This window comes from Bos mutus, chromosome 12, assembly GCF_027580195.1.
Source record: "Bos mutus isolate GX-2022 chromosome 12, NWIPB_WYAK_1.1, whole genome shotgun sequence".
In the NCBI taxonomy this organism is placed as follows: domain Eukaryota; kingdom Metazoa; phylum Chordata; class Mammalia; order Artiodactyla; family Bovidae; genus Bos; species Bos mutus.
The window spans coordinates 34,323,653-34,341,101 of record NC_091628.1 but is presented as its reverse complement, the minus strand read 5'-3'; the positions used below and the strand labels follow the sequence as shown (position 1 = coordinate 34,341,101).

At 43.1% G+C, this 17,449-nt stretch overlaps 1 protein-coding gene across 3 annotated transcripts in view; it reads left to right on the top strand.

Annotated features, from left to right (window-relative positions):
• The window catches only part of TNFRSF19 (TNF receptor superfamily member 19), a 91,401-nt gene that overhangs the window by 11,954 nt on the left and 61,998 nt on the right, over positions 1 to 17,449 (top strand). For all 3 annotated transcript variants that reach the window (XM_070380519.1, XM_070380517.1, XM_070380518.1), the window contains exons 2-3: positions 9,683 to 9,782; positions 11,910 to 12,020. In XM_070380519.1, coding sequence (XP_070236620.1) covers positions 9,717 to 9,782; positions 11,910 to 12,020 — 177 coding nt within the window. In that variant the 5' untranslated portion in view covers positions 9,683 to 9,716. The remainder of the gene's footprint in view (positions 1 to 9,682; positions 9,783 to 11,909; positions 12,021 to 17,449) is intronic.

Sequence of the window (17,449 nt, the reverse complement as noted above, 5' to 3'; positions counted from 1 at the left end):
AGATGGCAGCCCACCAGGCTCCCCTGTCCCTGGGATTCTCCAGGCAAGAACACTGGAGTGGGTTGCCATTTCCTTCTCCAACGCATGAAAGTAAAAATTGAAAGTGAATCAGCTTCTGTTAAAAAAAATTGTAGGAGCCTGATAGTGAGTAGCCCCTAATGGTTTTGAACTTTGAAGGAATTGAAGGTATTGTATTTGGCAACAGAACATTTTAAAGCTTGTAGAGTTTTTAGTAGAAAATATTTCTTGTCTTGAAAAGGGAAATCATTCCCACTTCCCAGCCAACAACAATATGTATATTTTTATTACCGCATACTTTCCTGAGTTTTCTAGGCCGCAAAAGGGGCTGCAAATTCTACTGTGTAAGAAGAACAATTTTCAGGATAGAGTGAAACTGAAGGTGAAGATACAGAAGAGCCAGCAGCTAGAGGTTGTTGCCGTGTGTGGAAATAGCAGCACCCTAGATTTCTAATTAATTTTTTATTCTCTTTGCATATGGAACTGAGATTATCCTCAGCCATTTATGATTGTGTTCCACCATTAAAATATAAGAGGCCGTACGTGTAGCATTGGCGTCATTTCAGTGCTGATTTTATAAATTGTAAGCCTGCCAGTTTAATGTTAATTTCTTAAAAAAATATCTCAGCTTATTGCATATTGGAAAAATGTATGAGTTGGTTGTGGCTTCATGACCTAGTGTATGAATAGTTTTACTAGATGAAAACGTTTTCCTGTTGCATGCTCTGCGTGTCAGATAATAAATCAAATGGCTTTGAAATATGAGGGGAAAAAGAAAATTAAGCAACTTTTTCTCGGAAAAAATTATTTAGATTATTTGAACCATTTTAAGATTCATATATTTTGGTCATTTATAAGATCAAAAATAAGGACCATTCTTGAAGATGTTACTGAATTGTTAAAATTTGGAAAGGTCACACGAGCTCTTCCTCCTTGGGGATGTTTGTTATTATTATAGCTCTATACTCAGAAACACCCTCCTCACCTGAACCGTGCTCTCCCACCATCACTTACGTTTCAAGCTCAAGGTGTGGTCGGTCGCACACATTTCCCCTTATATTATTTTACTCCTTATGACAACCCTAACATTTTACTGTTTCTAGTTAATGAATTTCTTCATTGCTTCAACATGTATTGCGCACATATTTTGGATGTGTTACAGTTCTAGAGCAAAATCACAGTTCTGATCACCAAATACTCCAACCCCAACTGGTGATGAACTCTTAACTGCTCGGCTGGTGATGCAGGAAGGTTGTGACGACAGGGGAGGTGGGGACCATAGCCCCCAACGCCTGAATTCCTCAGTGGATGGGATGGCAGCTGCTCAGCTGGAGCTTGGGTCGCCTTGACATGGGACTTGTGGATGCCAGGCTTTCAGTTTTCAGGGAAAGTCTTCATTTTTAATATGAAAACTGATCTTTAAAATTAAGTGCTATAGTGACTGAAAGAAGCGATGCGTCCTGACAAGATGCAATTCAAGGGCAACAGAGAGAGAGAAGAACCGGACGGTCACCCTGTGGGTTGGCAGGGCACCCAGGGTGCTTTAGGAGCCCAAGGGAGGGCGCCCACACTAGGTTTAGGGAGACCCAGTGTGGCAGATCCAGGGAAGGCGTGGTAGGTGAGGCCCCGAGTGCAGGAGAGCCCGGGGGCAGAAGCAGGGGCAGCCGGAGGGATCTGCAGGTTGGAGCAGCCCCGTGGTTCAGATCCAGTGGGTCTGCCCGGCTCAGATGGGGGAAGCCTGGGGCTGCCGCTCCCAGCCACTCCCGGAAACCCTGAGCTCTGCCCAGTGACACATGCACCAGGCCAGGTCTTCGGGATCTGGATCAGCAAGGAGAGGAGGATGCCTTTCATTTCCGCACCTGTGGATTTACCCTCTCCAGGGGCTGGCAGTTAGGTGGCCTCCATGTTAGTTACCATTCATTCAAATGAGCAGGCTGAGAAGCTTGATCTGATAAGCAGTCACTTTCTCTGCCGCTGATAAGTGTTTGCCAGCTCTGGGCTCTTCGTTTTTGCTTGCCTGGTTCTCTTGACACCTGCTTGCTGTTGTTGGAGATGGCGAGACAGCAATCCCACACGCCTGGATTCCTGTACACCAGACATCTTTGGTCTTCTCCTGATTGCCGCGGCTGGTTTCTCTGCACACATTTTGGAAAAACAGGCACCAGACTGCTAGTTGATGTATCGTCTGGACACTGAGGCAAAATGTGAAAGCCCCTGTGGGCCCATTGTTGTTTAGTTGCTAAGTTGTGTCTGACTCTTTGCAACCCCAGGACTGCAGCCCGCCCGTCTCCGCTGTCCATGGGATTTCCCAGGCAAGAATATTGGAGTGGGTTGCCATTTCCTTCTTCAGGGGATCTTCCTGGCCCAGAGATCAAACCCACACCTCCTGCATTGGCAGGCGTATTCTTTACCTCTGAGCTACCAGGGAAGCCCAGACCCATTGTCCATAATCTCATAATGTGTATATTCTGTGCTTGTCAGGTCCTTCCCCAGATAAACAGAACGCTGGCATCTATAAAAAGCATTTCTTTACCTGGGCCAGTCCCAGAAGTTAAAAGCAATTTCAGTAAATACCTTTTTATTGCCTTATTTTTATTTTAAACATTATTACTTACATGCTTGTTATTCCATTAAATTTTCCTTCTTTTTTTTATGAATGCCAACACATTTCATAAGTGATTTCATTTTATTCCAGGAAATTCAAGGTCATGCTTAGAACACTCCACTGGCTGAATGGTTTATTTCTGAATAGTTCTTGGTCGGGCAGTCTGAAGAGGTTCAGCAGCTCTGTTCCGCCAAGAGCTCGGGCCAAGCGCCCCTTTACCGCACCCTCCCTCAGGTGGCTTCTCCTCCTTGCAGGCACTAACAGCTGTTCCATCAGAGCTGGTGGGATGAAGGGTTGCACTGCTGAACACTTTATTTAAGTGGTTGTACAGCTTTGCAGTATCGATCAGTTTGGTGGAGTCCTACAGAGCTAAGGGTCTTAGATACTCACTGGGGTGGGTACAACCCTTAGTCAGCCTGGCAGAGCGCCCAGAGCCCTGCCTTGGGGTCACCAGGAATGAGTTTTCTTTGGTTTCCACCATTTCTAGTCCATGTGTCCTTTGAGTCTCAGTGTCCTCCCTTGTATGGGGATAAACACCTCGTGAAGAGAGTAGGTAGTGAGGAAAGAAGCTGTCTTTTGTCCAGAGCACGGACATGGTCCTCGATGCTGTGAATGCCTAGTTCACTGGCCCTGTTCTGTCTTCAAACACCCTCTGCAGCCTCAGGTCCAGAGGTCTGAAATGCTGCCTGGTCGATCATGACCATTTGGGTGTCCCACATTTGTCCAGCAGGTTGCAGCCTTCAGGGACTGTCAGTACACTGGATCATTTGCTCCTCAAGGGTAATGTCATTAACAAAGGCAGGGTGTGTTCATGTTAAGTAGCTTCAGTCATGTCTAACTCTTTGTGACCCCATGGACTATAGCCTATCAGGCTCCTCTGTCCTTGAGGATTCTCCAGGCAAGAATACTAGAGTGGGTTGCCATTCCCTCCTCCAGGGGATCTTCCCGAGCCAGGGATTGAACCTGGGTCTCCTGCATCTCTGGTGTTGGCAGGCAGGTTCTTTACCACTGATCCAACTGGGAGGCCCAATAATGTCAGCACCCATTGCTGACCCGTATTGAGCACTTATTATGTGCCAGGAACAGTCATGTCTCAGAGCTGTCAGGCTCACTTATTGCTCACAGCCATTCTGGAGGCAGTCCTGTCACTGCACCCAGTTCAGAGAAGAGGAGACTCGGGTCAGGTCCACAGTTAGTTAGTGATGCTCCCAAGGGCAACAAAAACCATGGCATCCTCAGCAGCCATCATCCTTTAAGCCTTTACTCTGTTCCAGGCCGCCAGCTGTGCCGCTTCCCTGCATTATCTCAGCAAACCCTCCCACACCCCACAGAAAGGGCCTGTTTTTGTCTCTACAGATGTGTGATCTCAAAGTGACTTTGCTGAAAACCCAGGGATCCTGGCTGCATTTTCTCCTGACCATTCCCAATTACCTGCAGGCTATTTTCAATTATGGTGGGTTTTCCTCAGTTCAGTTCAGTTCAGTCACTCAGTCATGTCCGACTCTTCCATCACCAACTCCCAGCGCTTACTCAAACACATGTGCATCAAGTCGGTGATGCCATCCAACCATCTCACCCTCTGTCATCCCCTTCTCCTGCCTTCAATCTTTCCCAGCATCAGGGTCTTTTCAAATGAGTCAGTTCTTCCCATCAGGTGGCCAAAGTATTGGAGTTTCAGCTTCAGCATCAGTCCTTCCAATGAATATTCAAGACTGATTTCCTTTGGGATGGACTGGTTGGATCTCCTTGCAGTTCAACAGATTCTCAAGAGTCTTCTCCAACACCACAGATCAAAAGCATCAATTCTTTGGTGCTCAGCTTTCTTTAGAATCCAACTCTCACATCCATACATGACTACTGGAAAAGCCATAGCTTTGACTAAATGGACCTTTGTTGGCAAAGTAATGTCTCTGCTTTTTCATATGTCATCTAGGTTGGTCATAGCTTTTCTTCCAGGGAGCAAGTGACTTTTAATTTCATAGCTGCAGTCACCATCTGTAGTGATTTTGGAGCCCCCCAAAAATAAAGTCTCTCACTATTTCCATTTATTTGCCATGAAGTTATGGGACCTGATGCCATGATCTTAGTTTTCTGAATGTTAAGTTTTAAGCCAACTTTTTCACTCTCCTCTTTCACTTTCAAGAGGCTCTTTAGTTCTTCTTCACTTTCTGCCATAAATGTGGTGTTGTCTGCATCTGTCATCTGAGGTTATTGGTATTTCTCCCAGCAATCTTGATTCCAGCTTCTGCTTCATCCAGGTCAGCATTTCTCATGATGTACTCTGCATATAAGTTAAATAAGCAGGGTGACAATATACAGCCTTGACCTACTCCTTTCCCGATTTAGAACCAGTCTGTTGTTCCATGTCTAGTTCTAACTGTTGCTTCTTGACCTGCATACAGAGTTCTCAGGAGGCAGGTCAGGTGGTCTGGTATTCCCATCTCTTTCAGAATTTTCCAGTTTGTTGTGGTCCACACAGTCAGAGGCTCTGGCATAGTCATTGAAGCAGAAGTAGAAGTTTTTCTGGAACTCTCTTGCTTTTTTGATAATCCAACAGATGTTGGCATTTTGATCTCTGGTTCCTCTGCCTTTACTAAATCCAGCTTGAACATCTGGAAGTTCACAGTTCATGTACTGTTGAAGCCTGGCTTGGAGAATTTTGAGCATTACTTTGCTAGCATGTGAGATGAGTGCAGTTGTGTGGTAGTTTGAGCATTCTTTGGCATTGCCTTTCTTTGGGGTTAGAATGAAAACTGACCTTTGCCAGTCCTGTGGCCACTGCTGAGCTTTCCAAATTTGCTGGCATATTGAGTGCAGCACTTTCACAGCATCATCTTTTAGGATTTGAAATAGCTCAGCTGGAATTCCATCACCTTCACTAGCTTTGTTCGTAGTGATGCTTCCTAAGGCCTACTTTGTGTTCCAGGATGTCTGGCTCTAGGTGAGTGATCACACCATCGTGATTATCTGGGTCATGAAAATCTTTTTATACAGTTCTTCTGTGTATTCTTGCCATCTCTTCTTAATATCTTGTGCTTCTGTAAAGTCCATGCCATTTCTGTCCTTTATTGTGCCCATCTTTGCATCATATGTTCCCTTGGTATCTCTACTTTTCTTGAAGTGATCTCTAGTTTTCCCCATTCTATTGTTTTCCTCTATTTCTTTGCATTGATCTCTGAGGAAGGCTTTCTTATCTCTCCTTGCTATTCTTTGGAACTCCGCATTCAAATGGGTATATCTGGGTTTACCTGCAGGAGACTATTTGAACTTGGCCTTTATACCACCATAGCCACTCCATAGATAGTCCGCCCAAGCCTAAACTACTTCTCAGCCTCTTGGTATAAAAAGCCAGGTTAAAAGAGAAGCCACAGAAAAGAGAAGTAACATAGTTCATTGGCACATTTCAGCCCCCAGTTCCCAGTTTAAGAAATCTTCTGTGAATGACAGCTTGCATTTTTAAAGTGAATTAAGATGTTTAAAAATACGTCACTATGTCATTTAATCCTGTCTCCTGATCTAATGTGGGCTTCCCTGATGGCTCAGCGGGTAAAGAATCTGCCTGCAGTGCAGGAGATGCAGGGGACTCGGGTTCAGTCCCTGGGTCAGGAAGATCCCCTGGAGGAGGGCATGGCAACCTGCTCCAGTATTCTTGCCAGGAGAATCCCATGGACAGAGGAGCCTGGTGGCCCACAGTCCATGGTGTCACAAAGAGTCGGACACCTATGAAGTGGCTGAGCATGCAATTTAATGTACTGAATGCCTTGAGCAGGTAGTAAGATTTCACATATATATGTATATTTGTCTGAAACAAAAAATGTTTATCCTGTACACCACAGAAGAATTAGATCTGTTATCCGCAACCAAATCTCAGGTGTTTTCCACGAAGTGTTTTTCATTGTTTTGTGCTTCTTCATCCACTTAATTCTGCACACGTTCGCTGAGCACCCTGGTGTGCCTGACGCTAGGAACGGAGTCGCAGGTGTGGTCCCTGCTGTGAAGAACCGTGTTGTCTGAGGAGTGGACCTGCCGTGCAGTGCTGTGGGTCTTGTCCGTGAATGTGGAAAGGGCTGTGGGGCCAACGAGAGCCACGCTTTTCCCTCTGCTTGGCTGTGGACAGCATTCAGCAGGGTGGTCACTGAGCTGGCTCTTGGAGGGTCTCAGAAGGAGAAAGGCTCTCCAGACCCAGAGGAGCAAGATCACGGGCATGCAGCAGAAGGGTGGATGTCAGGCTGTGGCTGTCCTGGGCGGGCAGCGTGGGCAGGGACCAGTGATGAGACCTCTAGGCCAGCGGGCAGATGAAAAGGGCATAGGTGTCTGGCCAAGGAGTTTAGAAGATGATTTGCAGGCACAAACCCACTGTGCCCCTGGAAATGCAGGCGCAGCAGTGCTCCTTTTGTATTTCCCATTTACACTACTCAGTTTAGTGTGTGTTGGGAAGATAATATTTTGGGCTGGCCAGAAAGTTCCCATAACATCTTATGGGAAAACCTGAATGAACTTTTTGGGTGAAAGAAAAAAGTGAAAAGTCGCTCAGTCGTGTCCAACTCTTTGCAACCCCATGGACTGTATAGGCCGTGAAATTCTCCAGGCCAGAATACTGGAGTGGGTAGCCTTTCCCTTAACCAGGGGATCTTTCCAACCCAGAGATCGAACCCAGGTCTCCCATATTGCAAGCAAATTCTTTACCTGCTGAGCCACACGGGAAGCCCGAAATATTTGGCTAACCCAATATAAATCAGCACATTGGATCTAGTTTCATTAATTTTTGTATACCGTATCATCTAAAAAAATTTTGTGATGCAAAAATCATAGTACTTTGTTCAGTGTTCTCCTTTTTGGGTGGTATATGTATGGTTTTTATCTCATCACCTTTTTTAATTTATAAACTTTTAAGAAGGATCATGTTACTTACATTTTTGGCCCCCAAAGCACTATACATGTGTTTGTTTCCTTATTAATGAAATCTTTATACTACAAAGAATTTTCAGGATAAAGAGGGTAAAAAATCCCCCAGATTGCCACAGTATAAACCCAAATCATAGATAATATTTTGCCATATTTATTTTCGTACATAAAATGGGCGTGTCTTGTGAAGTCAGAATCGAATTGCCTTGACTTCTAGGTTGAGGTGTGTGTTATCAGTCATCTTTACAAGAAGATGCTGCATGTTTTGTCTGCCTTCCACAGTAATTAGCACCATGCCCCAGTAGAGTTATCTGTCTTAACTGGACACTCAACTATAGACTGATTATTCACAGACTCTAGAAGAAGGGGATGACAGAGGATGAGATGGTTGGATGGCATCACTGACTCAATGGACATGAGTTTGAGCAAACTCCGAGAGATAGTCAAGGACAGGGAAGCTTGGTGTGCATCGGTCCATGGGGCTGCAAAGAGTCAGACACGACTTGGCCACTGAACAATAACAACAACGGTGCCCAGACTCTAGCAATCTCTTTGTTCCTCATGTTCTATGTATATACTTTGGTATTTATAACCTCTTTTCTGTGTTAGTTTAATTCCATATAGGTTTTGTGCTTTTTATCTTAAAAAAAATTGAGGGCCCTGCTGGGAAAGAGACAGCCTGAAGCATACCATTCAGGGAATGTGATGTTATCTTCTGACCCCTATCCTGTGTCTACACAGCAGCAGGTTGCATGGTTGGGTAATTGCTGGATGATTTTGAGATATGCAAGGGGGGGTGAGAAAAGCTGTGATCAAGAAGCTGGAAAAGAAAAAAAAAAGAGAGCTGTTTGAATTCATTCAAAATGGGTTATTCACTCAACCACATTTAAAAATGACTTTTTGTTGCCGATGTTTGGACCTGCTGGGGCAGCCGGGACGACCACCTGGACAGCCTCCTGGCGGGGCTGGGGTGCCCCGGGCTGGCTGTTTGGTCTGCAGTTGGGACGGCAGCCTGCTCAGCTCAGCCTGCTTCCTCTGTTGTTACTGTTGCTGTTTTTCTTGAGCTGTTTGATTTTTGCTCTGGTTTCTTTCCAAGTAGTCAGGCTATCTGCTCTGAGTTCTTGTTAGAAACTGAATCACTGTTCCTCTGCCTGATTGGTGGAGGGTACAGATGAGTCTTTACTTTTTAAAAATGTTCAAATAAATCTCTTCTCTTGACATGGCGTGAGTCTGTAAAAACAAAACAAAACACACTTGTCTCTGCATTTGGCAAAGAGAAAGAGGCTTAGTTTGTTCTTCTTGAAGTGTCAGGGTAGTGCCTCCAGTTCATCACTTATAAATGATTTTTAGGTGTTTTTTTTGTTTTTAATAAATGCTTATTTTTCTGATAGTAGATAATTTGCGCTGTACTGGTTTGGGGAAGAGTTTACAAATGCCAGGTGTTAGTTGTTCCCGCTTCTTAGTGAAGCTCAAGATCTGAGACACAAGCACGCAGTTTTTATTAAACGGAGCAGGTTGATTTCACGGTGTCTGTCATGGGGACACTGGAGCCACCCAGCGGGGTTGGCGTCCAGCTCTGCCTCTTATCACCAGTGTCACCCGAGGCAAGTGACTCAGCCCTTAATGAGCCTCAGTTTCCTCATCTCTAAAGTGGGGATAACGACAGCATCCACCTTCTAGGGTAGTTGTGAAGATGAAATGAGTTCTGCTAAGAATGGCGTGTGCTTAGCATATGTTAGTTATTTTATCATTGGTATCATCCTATATGACTAAACCCATATAAATGGGAAGTTTCTGTAAGTTTGAATGTAATTTTCTGCTGGGTGAAGTTGACACTGTAGAGACTTGGACAGAAAGAAAATAAAGGCATGTGTAGCCTAGGAATTCAGAGCCAGCAGGTGTTTTCTATGTACTGTGTAGGTTGACAAAGCTTCAGTTCTCATAACCTAAATTTTTAAAGAATTGTTTAGTATTTATCTCTGGTATCTTTGAAAAAGATGAGTTCTTTTTAAAACATAAATGATATTTTGTTTTATTAATATACTAAATAGTATCATGTTTTACTAGTGTATATAGTAAATGGTAGCACTGTGTAGTAAATACTAAGCGCAGTCACTCCTGGATTAACATTAACTGTATCTTCTTCTCTTTTAGAGCTCTTCAACCAGAAATACATTTAATAAGAGCAATGGCTTCAAAGGTGCTACTCAGGCAACAGAAATCTTTCACGGTTGTAGTTTTACTAGCCTGTTTGGTAAGTCAACTCTTTATTTTCATAAGAATGTAGGGGAAAAATTCATAGAACTAGTACCCAATCTATTTCCCATTTTTAACCCCATATCTTCAAATTTTTCTTTCAAATTCCTTTTATCATTGTTGCATTTAATTAATAAGTCAGAGGTTGCTGTTGGGTCTTGACTTTTGTGGCAATAATTGCACTTATTTATTTCAATCTCAATGAGATCATGAAGTCATGGCATTACTTGTAGCCTCAAGATAATGATGCTTCTTGGGCTTACAGGCAGGGGACTCCTGGAGCGACTAACACTTTCCTCTAAGATTGGTTGTCAAGTGTGGTTAAGAGAGGCTGGAGGTGATTACTAGACCTTTAGCCCCAAATTATGATCTTGAACCACACCTTGAATTCTCCCTCCTGCTTGCTCTAGAGAATAAGGCTGGGATTTTATTTAAAAAGGTTGGATGACATTGTTGTAGATATTTGCTTCAAGTGGAAGCAGTTTGTACTGAATAACTGCCCATGCTGTCACCACTAAAGCCCGTTCTATGCAACTCCATGTAAAGAGCATTGCACACTCCAGTCTCTATTCCGCCCATGCCTCCTGAAGCTCTCAGTTTTCATTTAGGGCAACAGAATTAGCATCAGGAATATTACTGAGGGGGCCTTTGCTTGACATGAGAGTTTGAACTGAATGTTGTCACCAGTCTGAGATTCTATTAATTCCAACACTTTTTAATGAAACATCAGCTATTAAGAAGCAGATATACATACTCTTGTAGGATGAGTGCATATAAGATGAACTTAACTGTCTTTAGGTAAAATAAGAAATAAAGTCTGTATCTTGAAAATAACTTACAACCTTTGTTTTTGCAAAGTAGATAGTCCTTCCATTAAGACCTATGCTGTGAACCAAAGCATATTGTAAGGACATAGAAAAGAGACTTTCAGTTGCCAATGGGGAGGGATGGAATGGGAAGTTAGGGTTAGCAGATGCAAACGGTTACATATAGGATGGATAAACAAAAAGTCCTACTGTATAGCACAGAGAACTATGTTCATATCCTGTGATAAACCATAATGGAAAAGAATATTAAAAAATACAGTATATGCATATATAGTGGCAAAGAACCTGCCTGCCAATGCAGTGATGTAAGATATGTGAGTTCAATCCCTAGGCTGGGAAGATCCTCTGGAGGAGGGCATGGCAACCCACTTTAGTATTCTTGCCTGGAGAATCCCATGGACAGAGGAGCTTGGCGGGCCACAGTCAATGGGGTTGCAAAGAGTCAGACACGACTGAAACGACTTAGCATTTGTGCATATATATGTGTGTGTAAATATGTATGTATGATTGAGTCACTTTGCTATACAGCAGAAATTAGCACAACATTGAAAATCACCAATACTTCAATTTTAGAAAAAGGATATTATTAGGTCGCAATTAAGTGGCAAAATGGCAATCAATAGGAAAGTAACACTTTAACTTTGAAGAGCAGAGGATTTGGCCATTTTTGTCATCATCATAATTATTAGGAATTTTACTGATCTCAATATTGTCAGAATTTTTTGAATGATGGACTCTAAGTAAATGTAATTCAACTGAAAAGGTGGAAACTTCTGCACCAAAGTTGGGTGTTAGATATGTCTAAAAGATAATAGCAGAGTTCTTGAGGCCAGTCTATATGTTCCATTTATTTATTTATTATTCAATTCATTATAGCTGAATATGTTTATATTAAAAATCAAAAAAATACGATTTTTAAATTCAGAATTTTTCCAGTTGAAGAAGTACCCTGGGTCTCTGCATATCTGTTCTTTTAAGTCATCTTCTCACTTAGAAAAGAGAACAGCTTCTAGCAATTTTTACCTTGGGTTCACAAATGTGTAGGAAGAAGATGGCGATTGATTCCAGAAAAGGGGAGTTCTCATTCAGAAGCAGAGAGAGGACTCGGGCTTGAATTGTTTCGCTGACTTTTCCAGAAAGTGGTTTTCCTTCCTAAAGTGGAAACTGAATTGGCCTCACTCTGAATTAATGTTTACCTTCAGTGGTTATGTCGATAATACTGAAGATACTGTTCCCTTTTTGTGAAAAACAGAATTACCTCACCTTAAGATAACGTTTTGTGAAATGTTTTTTTTCAGGCATGTGGAGTGATTTGTGAAACAGGAGACTGTGGACAGCAGGAATTCAGGGACCAGTCAGGAAGCTGTGTTCTGTGCAAGCAGTGTGGGCCAGGCATGGAGTTGTCCAAGGTAACTGTTGGGTGTGTGGGACAGTCGTACGCCTGTGTTTTTTATTTATACTTATTTGCTTATTTGCTTGGACGCCTCAGATCTTGGTTGTGGCACGCGGGATCTTTTGCTGCAGTGTGAAAACTCTGTAGTTGTGGCGCACAGATTTAGTTGCTCTGCAGCATGTGAGATCTTAGTTTCCCGACCAGGGATCGAACACGGGTCCCCTGAACTGCAAGGTGGATTCTCAACCACGGACCACTAGGGAAGTCCCACGTCTGTGTTTTTTTAAATGCGTTCTTATCAGCTGAATTCTTTTTTTTTTTTTTTTCTGGGCCCCGTTGGCCAGCTGCAGCTGAGACGGCTCCTCCTTCCGCCGCCCGCCGCTCATCCTCCCGTCGCGCCGCCCGGGCCGGGCCTGGGGCGCACGGGCCGATCTAAAAGGGGTCGGGGTCTGGGGTCTCGGGTCACGGAGCGTGGGTCGGCGGTGGCGGCGACAGCGACAGGCTCAGCGGATCGTTTCAGCGGCGCCCCTCCGGCAGCCTGCACTTGGCCAAACACCCGGGCTCTGTTGGCTCGGCAGAGACCAGGCCTGAATTCTTTTTCAGTTGATGACTGGTGATGATTTCCTCCTTTAGCCAAGTACTGAACAATTCCCTTCTCAATACGTTCGATTCATGTGTCTCACTGAGACAAAAGAAGTTGATTCTGGTAACCATACCTCATAGTTCTGTATACTTTAATGTTTACCATATTTTATTAAAAGAATAGAATCATTAAACAATAAGGTCTCACTGTGTAGCACAGGAAACTATATTCAATAATCTGTGATAAACCACAATGAAAGGGAACATGAAAGAGAATGTATATATTTGTATAACTACATCAGTCCGTGGCACAGCAGAAATTAACATAACATTGTAAATCAACTATACTTCAATAGAATAATTTTTTAAATAGTTTTATTTATCTATTCTTGTGTGTGCTGGGTCTTCGTTGCTGCATGGGCTTTTCTCTAGGTGTGGAGAGTAGGGGCTACTCTCTAGTCACAGTGTGTGGGCTTTCAACTGTGATGGCTTTTCTTGTTGTAGAGCACAGACTGTAGGCATACAGGCTTCAGTAGTCATGGTACGTGGGCTCAGTAGTTGCGGCTCCCAGGCTCTAGAACTTGGGCTCAACAGTTGTGGCTTTGTTGCTCTGTACCAAGTTGAATCTTCCTGGATCAGGGATTGAATCCTTGTTTCCTGCATTGGCAGGAGAATTCTTTGCCCCTGAGCCACCAGAGAAGCCCTGAAACAATCTCCTTAAAGAAAAAAAAAAGAATCATTAAGGTTTATTTGCATTAATTAAAAAGAATCAACATTCTACTAATGATTTAAAAATAAAGCATTGATAGCAGAATATGTTAATGCTCCTATTTACTGGGCCTTCTTTTTCTTAAGATGAAGGTTACCATTGCTAGTCAAGGAGCAGAGTCCAACAGTGTCTTAAGTAACCAGGCTCCAAGGGAGGAGTTGTTTTCCAAGCCAGAGTTTTGAACATTCTTTCAACAACGCCAGTGTGATTATTATTTTTCCCATGCTGAGTATGGACTTCCCAGGTCTGTCAATGCTAAAGATCTAAGAGATGCAGGTTCGATCCCTGGGTCAGGAAGATCCCCTGGAGGAGGGCATGGCAACCCACTCCAGTGTTCGTGCCTGGAGAATCCCGGGGACAGAGGAGCCTGGTGCGCTACCGTCCAGGGGGTCACACAGAGTCGGACATGACTGAAGAGACTTAGCAGCAGCAGCATGCTGAGTATAAGCTCCTTTCAGGAACATCTTAAATAGACTCATCTTCAGGACTGCTTATGAGTCAGCCGTGTTCTAAGAGGGTGGACGCAGCATCTTGGGTGTTCTGGGGCCCTTCTCTGTCCTGAGCACCTTGGAAGCTACGCACACATTTGCTTTATTGACTGACCTTTCGAAGATGTTACCGGTTGTGGACAATTGATGTATCGTTTTGTTCTAAATAATGCACCAAGATCTTCCTGTTAGAAAAGAAACAAAAAATGTCTCTTTAAGTGACTTTTCAAAGAGAAGTCCTTTCCCCTCCAGTCCACTGTGCTCTGAAGTTGAGTCTTGTCATTCATAGACTTTTGATTGATGATCTGCAAACATTGGGAAACAAAGAATTATGCATTCCACAAGTAATTCTGTGGATGGCCTGAGTGTTGTGTTTAATATGCGATGACTTTCAGCCTCCTGGGCCTTCCGTCTGGGCAGAAACTGGCTGAGTTTTGAACTCTGCAAAGTCAGGTTAACTGGAGCACCCTGACTGATGTTTTTTGTAATCCCTGTCCGTTGTAAAAAGGTCCTTTATAATGGCAGACTGCATATCTGGAATCTATCGACAAAGTTAAGAATGCAATCATGCCTGGGAGGAAAATAGCGGTGTTTCTACTCCTCAGAGTTCTTTTTCCAAATCTCTCTTAAATCAGAATGAAAACTCACAGATTTGAAGAGATGAGTTAAGTCATTTCTAAGAAACCGTTCACTAACCTTCATCATTTATCTAGAGAATGAAGATGAAGTTTCTATCAGCTCCAAAATTTTTTTAAAAACTCATCTTCTGAGGTTAACTGATAGTAGTTTCCATATTTCATAATTTCCCATGGATAGCCAGAAGAAATATTTTTCATTAGGGAGTAATTTTCCCTGATTGTTGCAATAGCTGTCCAACTATATTTCATTAACAGCAACAAAAGGAAGCAATGAATAGCTCTCCTATGCATACTCTTTTTGTTTATTAGTATTTATGATCCATTTCCTCATTTTAAAAATGTCCAGGACAAATTAAGGGAAAAAGAGTAAAAGTGAAGGTAACGATGTCCCGGAAGTATTAGATTCTGGAAACCCACTCTACTACTGTAGGCAAGAATCCCTTAGAAGAAATCGAGAGGCCATCATAGTCAACAAAAAGAGTCCGAAATGCAGTACTTGGACGCAATCTCAAAAACAACAGAATGATCTCTGTTCGTTTCCCAGGCAAACCATTCAGTATCACAGTAATCCAAGATTATGCCCCAACCAGTAATGCTGAAGAAGTTGAAGCTCAACGGTTCTATGAAGACCTATAAGACCTTCTAGAACTAACACCAAAAAAAGATGTCCTTTTCATTATAGGGGACTGGAATGCAAAACTAGGACGTCAAGAGATACCTGGAGTAACAGGCAAATTTGGCCTTGGAGTACAAAACGAAGCAGGTCACGAGAATGCACTGGTCATAGCAAACACCCTCTTCCAACAACACAAGAGAAGACTCTACACATGGACATCACGAGATGGTCAATACCAAAATCAGATTGATTATATTCTTTACAGCCAAATATGGAGAAGCTCTATACAGTCAGCAAAAACAAGACTGGGAGCTGGCTATGGCTAAGATCATGAACTCTTTATTGCTAAATACAGACTTAAATTGAAGAAAGTAGGGAAAACCACTAGAGCATTCAGGTAAGACCTAAATCAAATCCCTTATGATTATATAGTGGAAGTGAGAAATAGATTCATGGGATTAGATCTGATAGACAGAGTACCTGAAGAACTATGGACGGAAGTTCATGACATTGTACAGGAGCAGTGATCAAGACAATCCCCAAGAAAAAGACAAGACAAGACAAAATCGTTGTCTGGGGAGGCCTTATAAATAGCTGAGAAAAGAAGAGAAGCTAAAGGCAAAGGAGAGAAGGAAAGATATACCCATTTGAATGCAGAGTTCCAAAGAATAGCAAGGAGAGATAAGAAAGCCTTCCTCAGTGATCAGTGCAAAGAAATAGAGGAAAACAATAGAATGGGAAAGATCGAGATCTCATCAAGAAAATTAGAGATACCAAGAGAATATTTGATGCAAAGATGGGCACAATAAAGGACAGAAATGGCATGGACTTTACAGAAGCACAAGATATTAAGAAGAGATGGCAAGAATACACAGAAGAACTGTATAAAAAGATTTTCATGACCCAGATAATCACGATGGTGTGATCACTGACCTAGAGCCAGACATCCTGGAACACAAAGTAGGCCTTAGGAAGCATCACTACGAACAAAGCTAGTGAAGGTGATGGAATTCCAGCTGAGCTATTTCAAATCCTAAAAGATGATGCTGTGAAAGTGCTGCACTCAATATGCCCGCAAATTTGGAAAGCTCAGCAGTGGCCACAGGACTGGAAAAGGTCAGTTGTCATTCCAATCTCAAAGAACTGCTACTGCTAAGTTGCTTCAGTTGTGTCCGACTCTGTGCGATCCCATAGATGGCAGCCCACCAGGCGCCCCCGTCCCTGGGATTCTCCAGGCAAGAACACTGGAGTGGGTTGCCATTTCCTCCTCCAATGCAGGAAAGTGAAAAGTGAAAGTGAAGTCGCTCAGTCGTGTCCGACTCTTAGCGACCCCATGGACTGCAGCCTACCAGGCTCCTCCGTCCATGGGATTTTCCAGGCAAGAGTACTGGAGTGGGGTGCCATTGCCTTCTCCATCCCAAAGAAAGGCAATGCCAAAGAATGCTCAAACTACTGCACAATTGCACTCATCTCACACGCTAGCAAAGGAATGCTCAAAATTCTCCAAGCCAGACTTCAACAGTATGTGAACCATGAACTTCCAGATGTTCAAACTGGATTTAGAAAAGGCAGAGCAACCAGAGGTCAAATTGCCAACATCCAATGGATCATCGAAAAAGCAAGAGAGTTCCAGAAAAACATCTACTTCTGCTTTATTGACTATGCCAAAGCCTTTGACTGTGTGGATTACAACAAATTTTGTGGAAAATTCTTTAAGTGATGGGAATACCAGAACACCTGACCTACCTCCTGAGAAATCTGAATGCAGGTCAAGAAGCAACAGTTAGAACTGGACATGGAACCAGAGACTGGTTCCAAATTGGGAAAGGAGTATGTCAAGACTGTATATTGTCACCCTGCTTGCTCAACTTATATGCAGAGTACATCGTGAGAAACGCTGGGCTGGATGAAGCACAAGCTGGAATCAAGATTGCCGGGAGATATATCAATAACCTCAGATATGCAGATGATACCACCCTTATGGCAGAAAGGGAAGAAAAACTAAAGATCCTCTTGATGAAAGTGAAAGAAGAGAGTAAAAGAGTTGGCTTAAAACTCAACATTCAGAAAACTAAGATCATGGCATCTGGTCCCATCACTTCATGGCAAATAGATGGGGAAACAGCGGAAACAGTGAGAGACTTTATATTGGGAGGCTTCAAAATCAGTGCAGGTGGTGACTGCAGCCATGAAATTAGAAGACTCTTGCTCCTTGGAAGAAAAGCTATGACCAACCTAGACAGCATACTAAAAAGCAGAGACATTACTTTGCCAACAAAGGTCCATCTAGTCAAGGCTATGGTTTTTCCAGTAGTCATGTATGGATGTGAGAGTTGGACTCTAAAGAAAGCT